We start from the raw sequence: 6,992 nt of genomic DNA, 5'->3' as shown, positions 1-6,992 counted from the left end.
TTCAAGAATAAAGTTGATAGCTGAAACAGTATACAATGAATAATGTGTAATCATATGGTGATAAATAAAAGGTGTTTTATTTATGTTCATAGGTTTTGATACCATATTGGATTCAATTATTATTGTGTTTAACTTTGCATGTTTTGACTTCCCGAATAAACTAGGTTATTCTTCCGGAATGACTAAGTTATTCAAACCATCCACAGTCGGTCATATGTTGGAAGTAGATATGAATTAAGACTATCATGGGTTGGCTTGTAGAGGTCTAAGGTGTTGGACAAAGGGCTACAACACTCATGAGTGCTCATAAGTTCTGAGTATTGGATTCAACCCGCGCTCATTGGAATCACTTCATGGATTTTATCACGAGTGATCATGAGACGATAATATCTTATATTCTTCAAACCTAGAGATATGAGTTGTTACTATGAGTTGATAGTACATTGATTGCACGAAAACGCATTGGTAACTCGATGTTATAAAACGTGTCTTTGTGTATGATTCAACAAGTAGTAGAACAAGCCATATGAGTCGAAGTTTATCCATTCCTTTTACCTTCGGGATAAAAGCGATATATGTGGGCCCCTCGATGATTTGATGATGACAAATGGAAGTGCTCGGCCGGGCCAGGACTGATTTGATTTGTTCAATTAGTCAGTCGTCATAAATCGGAAATCGGGAAACAACAAATGGACAGAGAGAATGATTATAATCCATGTCTCAGTCCATATGATATCTAGAATGGAGGAATATATGATCCCTTATCTAATGGACAAATCATTGACAAAGGTCAGAGTTTATCGACAAGGTCAGAGTTCGACAGAAGCTTTTGAGAGCTACGATTGCCAGTTGGTTCCCGAAGTCATACGCAATAATAGTTTTAGACTTATCCAAGTGGGAGACTGTTGGATTAATGTCTAAGTCCATAACTATAATTGGTAAGACTTGACCCGACCCGGCATGGTCCATTTGGGTTGCATGGCATCATGCACTTGGATAGACTATAATGAGAGAAATCAGACACTTATGGTTATTAATATATTATAAGTTCTAGTATATTAATAATAAGAATAATGAGATTATTTAATTAGTATTGATCAAGAATTAATCTAGGATTAATTAAGTCATGACAATTAGGGTTTACCCTAATTGTAACACTATATAAAGATCTTATTCTTGAACACTATATAATCTAGGATTTCCTTGAACCCATGGATCCAAGGAAATGGAAAGTCATGACAATTAGGGTTTACCCTAATTGTAACACTATATAAAGATCTTATTCTTGACAAAATCGGCACTAGTATGATTCTAGAGAGGGCTAGCCGATTTCATGAAGTGTAGAATTCTCTCTAAGTTATTCCAAGTGCTTATGGTGTTGTGTGAACCACTTGAGGTGTCACACTTGGGGCACTAGGCACTCAAGCTTCATGAAGACAAGCACTAACAAAAGGTATGTTATTCTAACTTGTGTTATTCAAAGTTTAGTATGCTAGAATAGAACAATACCTTGGAAAGTTGATATTTGCATGTATAATAGAGAAAACATAGATCCAAGGTATTTAGGGTTGCATGTACACTTAGGAGTGTTAGAATGCTCAAAACCCAACAATAAATGCTTCAAGTCCTCTATTAAGTCCCTTTTTTAGCTTAAGAGCTTCATTTAGTCATATATGGACGTATTGGCAACTTTACGTGATAACCCAACTCAAGGATGTCAGATCTATGTTTTTGGGCTATATCTTTAAGGATTAAGTGCTTGTTGGTTAAGCTGTTGAATCTCGAGCAAACATGGTGTGTTGGCTAGGGATTTCCCGATTGTCTGGATGTTGGAAGAAAACAGTGTGTCCAAGGGGTAATACGATGTGTTGGGTCAACATGGACTGTTGACCTTGACTTTTGCAGTTGACCAGGGTTAACCATTGGATATTTTGTATTTGGGCCTTGTGGTGTCATTGTGGGTTTAGGCTATCGTGTGGGCTTGTATTGCTTGGGGTTTTGTTGGACCAACTGAGAATATGTGTTTTGGATTAGGAAAGGTTAATGGGCTTTAGGGTAAGGCCCATGTAATGGTTTGGGCCAATTTGGAAAATTGGGCCATTAGTGGGCTTTGGATTATAATTAGTTTGAGGGAATTTATAATTGTGAGTTTGGGACTTAGTCTTGGACCAACTAGACGAGGGGTAAAATGGTCATTTTACCCTATTTATATGTGGAGTATTGAATTTGGTTTGGAACCTAATTGTTAATTGGGTGTTATTTGTTTGATAGCATGGGGATTCTAGCGGATCAATAGTCAGAGATCTATTCGTGGATTCATCTGTCGAGGTGAGTCTCCTTACTGCTTTATGGGTCGAAGACACCAATGTCGACCCATTTGGTTTATGTATTGTAGGAAGACCTGGGGGTAGTTCTTGGCATTTTGTATGAAAGACCAGGAGGCAGCTCCTAGCAAACTGTATGCAAGGCAAGAGTCTGAACTCTGACAGTTATTAGTTAAGTAGTTGTAGATTGCATGCTAGTTGCCTTTGTGATGCTTGCATGGGAGACCATGAGATGGTAGGGATGAGCAAAGGAACCGACCCGGCTGGAACCGACCCAAACTGGACCCGACCCAGGAACCGAAGTCGGCCGAAATGAAGAATCGAACTAGACCGCCGGTTCTACCGATTCCCGGTTCCTGTTTTTTCCGGTTCTACCGGTCCCAATTCCTACTGGTTCCCGGTTCCAAAAATCCACAAGAATATCGTCCCGGTCCCGGCCTGACCGGTTCCATCGAGTTCTGGTTTCGATACTGGTTTCAGTTCCGGTACCGGTTCCCCGATCCAAATGCTCATACCTAGGAGATGGCTCTTGGCACTTGTCTGTAAGACTCAGGGTTTTGACCCCAGGCCTCACAAGGAAGACCAAGAGGTGGCTTGTGGCATAATGACAAGACTATGGTTGGCACATAGCACTTTTATTGATTTATTGGATATATATGGCATGTATGGCTCGTTTGACATGTACGGTATGTGGTATTTAGGGAACTCACTAAGCTTTGTGCACAGTTTGTGGTTTATAGTTTCAGATACTTCCGGTTCGAAAGGGAATGGTCCGGCTTGAGCGTAGCACATACACCTATGTTTTCTGCAATATTTGATTTTGGGAATGAATTCTGATAATCGTTTTAATTTGAAATGATTTTAAATGTTTGGATAAAAGTTACATTAGTGTTTTGATTATAATAAAAATGAAATTTTACCCTATGATCTTTTGGATGTTTCAACATATAATATAATAATATAATCAAACACAATTAAACATATATGAAGATACAAAGAACTTAGATGAACGAACATAAACAAACGTAAACAAACAACATAAATGAACGTTCATGAAAATAATTGAATGAACGAGACAATTATCCATGTTCGTTCGTTTAATTAAACGAACGAGAATTTGTGTTCACAGTCGTTCATTTATTAAACATAAACGAACTTCCCGCCGAATAGTTCGTTGAACGTTTAATTCATTTACATCCCTACAACTAGTAGTGAATATTTGCTTTTATTGGATCAAACTTCTTGGTTGCATCATAATTCATAAGCCAATTTAACCAGAACCTGATTTACAAAAATCTGATATGCTATGTCATATTTTGGCTTTTTTCAAACTTAGAATTTGATTTTCTAGTTTATTTTTTATTTAGCAAAGTTTGTTTCAAGTTTAGAGTATCTTTCTTGAGAGACTATAATATCTATACATAAGTAGTCAAACATCTCATTTTCATTAGTTGGATAGTTGTCAAATCTATTAACCTAATACAGTAATACTCATAAGCTTTCCGTTGGTTTTCACTTTTCAGATCTTGCATTCTTCTTACTATCATTGCATTTTCTTCAGTCAATTTCTTAATTTCTTCCTTATCAATTCCAACTTCATGAATATGTCTTGGGCTCAATAACAATGTATTAGTTGAATTAAGATCTACTAATTTAGTGAGATGAGAACTCTATTGACACGTAAAATCGACGGCATAATTTGCAATTTTTCCATAACCAACCATTTTTTATTATTTAGAATTTTCGAACATTGACAATATGAGTTGACTTCGCCCACTTTCTTCATATCATTTTATTTAGAATTTTCGAACATTGACATAATGAGTTGACTTTGCCCACTTTCTTTATATCATTAATTAACATTTGTATTAAAAGCAAGTGTAAGTTCAAGTTTGTGTCTTATCCGTATAGAATAAAAAATACTTTGTATCCACCAATAAAACTCAATCATTAATTCGTATTTAGATTTCTCTTGATAGTACCCCTTTTGTAATATCCTCCCTCTTCCCTGTTTCCTTCATTCTACCGATGTGGAATGCAAAGGCCTTCCAGTACTGCTTTGCTAACGTTGTTTATTTTCTTTTTTTTCTTTAATTTAAATTCAATTTAAACAAACAAACTAGGAACAATATTCTTGATGCAGCCATTGAAGCTGCATACAATTACTACAAGAACTTGCATCATCCCCAACACCAGTTTCTGTTTAGTAGATTAAAATCTCAGAAATATGTGACCAATCCCATATATAAAGATACACATTGCAAAATTATTTATACAAGGCAAACACATCCAAGTGTTTTTTTTATGACAAGAAAGCAAAATTAGCAACAACACAGATCCGATGCACGATGAACAAAACCATATTGGCTTTGATGCCTCAAAGTTCTATTCACCAAGTCCAAATATTTTCCTAAAGTTTTGAACAAAAGCAAGGATCTTTAGCGAATCAGGAAGAGTGTTAGACACACTCTCCTTGTTCTGAAAGCACCTTTTACCCCAAGCAATCAATTTTGGGAAGTCTTGTTGTATGTTCAATTTCCCATATGTTTCATAGGAATGAAACCATGAATGAAATGGGATCAAACACAGATCAACGTAGCTGAAACTTTCACCTCCAAAGTAAGGCTTGTCTCCAAGCTCTCCTTCAATCAGTTTAAGGGAATCGATGAACTCTTTCCTTGCTGCCTCATGTTCTTCCCCTTTTCTTGTGTACAACTTCCTCCCAATTTGGTATATCTACATTTCCTTATACAACGTTAGACAAAAGATTCGATAATCTAAGACCCTTTCCCTCGAATACAAGATTTTAACAAACATCGACTTGTTTGATAGGAAGTTGCATCAAAACAGGTATGAATTGAATTTCTTGAATATGTAGTCATGGATTCAAGATTCGTCGCAAGAAAGAAAGAAAGAATCCTAGATGCAAAGTTACACCCAAATTAAACCAAATGGGGTTTGAGTTGTATAGGTTAAGATAGGAACTCAAAACAAGAAAACGCCCAAAATGACCATCTTATGATTTTTTTCAAGTACAAGTTCTTGAACTGACTTTAACACCCTCCAATCACTTGAAATCAGATTTCAGAAATTGTTTTAATAATGAAATATGTAGATCTGGATTGAATATTAGTCAAAACACACGTTCAAAAGATTTAGGACAACCAAAATTAAATTATTTGCAATTGTCTTGAACGAGGGAATCAACGAGAATCTAAACGTCAACTATAATATAATGTTAGTATTTTAGTAGTATATAAAAAATCAAGAAAGGTCAAAAGTCACCTTCTTATCAATAAAGTCAGCCCAAAACCTCGCATGAGCTTTGTCGTAAGTATCAGAAGGAAACAATGGAGCTTTATCTTTCCAGACTTCATCGATATATTCAACAATAATGTTTGACTCGCAGATCGGTTTGCCGTTGTGGATGAGAACCGGGAATTTCTTGTGAACCGGGTTCATCTTCAAGAGAAGCTCACTCTTGTTCCTGAAATCTTCTTCTCTATACTCATATGAAACACCCTTCTCAGCAAGTGCAATCATGACCTTCATCCCATACATGCTTGCCCATAAGTTCAATAGAATCACCTCTTCTTTTTTCGCCATTGTTGGGTTTTTGGGCATATTCCGTACGTATTTATGAGGAAGTTTGTACGATATACTCGTGAATCGTGAGCCACCCGTTCAAGGGTGGGTATGTAGAACACTGAAGTAGCACTGTAGCTATAGAATGCCACCGTGATAAAGAGTAGAAAAAAAAAATCTTAAAAATCAAAACAAATTTGCAAAAATAGTAACTCTCAAAATTAATTAAATGGTTTAAGTATAAAAATATTTGGTGGTGTATGATTCATCAATTTTTTTGTGTTTTGTAATTTTTTGTTTAAAAACATTAACTTTAATAATTTGGTTGGCTGTTAATTTTTTTTTTAAATGACAGTTTTATTTTTAGGGGAAATTTTGCAACCCAACTACAATGACTATTTTTATATCTTTTTCTTTTTAATTTTATTCAATTATTATGCATTAATTCTTTTAATTATTTTTTATTGGATTATTAATTTTATTTAATTTTATTTTTGATAGATTGATTCTTTTTTATTGGATTATTATACATTAATAAATATTATTTTTAATATGTAATGTTTATATATTAATAAATATTACTTTATTAGATTATTATTTTCTTATAATTTCTTTTTTATTGGATTAATATATTTTAATAAATATTATTTTTAATATATAATATTTATATATATTAATATATATTATTTTAGTGAATTACTAAATTTTTTAATGATTTTTTGATTTTTTGGTTTCTTTTTAATTTCTTTTAATTGTTTCTTTATTATTGTAAATCAAAAAAAAAAAAAAAACCCAAAAAAACCCAAAAAAACTAAAAAAAATACAAAATAAAAAAAAAACTAAAAAAATCTCACCCATCCCACCTCTCTTAATTTATTTTAAATATTTGAAAAATAACATATTTGAACAACATTGTTACATTGCTTTTTATGTATTAGTTTAGCATATTTTATTAATCATTTTATTAGCTTTTAAAATCAGCCTAAAAAGTTGATTTTAATATCATTCTAGAAAAACTTGTAATCAAGTGTTAAGAAAACAAGATCTATTATTTAATAAGTTCATTAACGAGTCCGATCAACC

At 33.9% G+C, this 6,992-nt stretch overlaps 1 protein-coding gene across 1 annotated transcript; it reads right to left on the bottom strand.

The window, feature by feature from the left end:
• Positions 1-4,543: 4,543 nt before the first annotated feature.
• Positions 4,544-6,038, bottom strand: LOC145047170 (putative glutathione S-transferase). The gene is made up of 2 exons (XM_078995404.1): positions 5,610-6,038; positions 4,544-5,060 (listed from the first exon to the last, which is right to left on the bottom strand). Exons 1-2 carry the CDS (start codon positions 5,946-5,948, stop codon positions 4,710-4,712), a joined length of 690 nt encoding a protein of 229 aa, XP_078851530.1. The 5' UTR covers positions 5,949-6,038; the 3' UTR covers positions 4,544-4,709.
• Positions 6,039-6,992: the final 954 nt, after the last annotated feature.

The sequence above is a fragment of the Lactuca saligna genome, chromosome 5 (genome assembly GCF_052625555.1).
Source record: "Lactuca saligna cultivar CGN05327 chromosome 5, ASM5262555v1, whole genome shotgun sequence".
NCBI classification, from domain to species: domain Eukaryota; kingdom Viridiplantae; phylum Streptophyta; class Magnoliopsida; order Asterales; family Asteraceae; genus Lactuca; species Lactuca saligna.
The sequence above is the reverse complement of the archived record's forward strand: the minus strand, read 5'-3'. Positions and strand labels throughout refer to the sequence as shown.

Coding starts and splice junctions, on each gene's coding strand:
- LOC145047170 (XM_078995404.1), bottom strand. CDS start 5,948: ATGCCCAAAAACCCAACAATGGCGAAAAAAGAAGAGGTGATTCTATTG. Junction 5,061..5,609: donor CTGACTTTATTGATAAGAAG/GTGACTTTTGAC, acceptor AAGGAAATGTAG/ATATACCAAATTGGGAGGAA.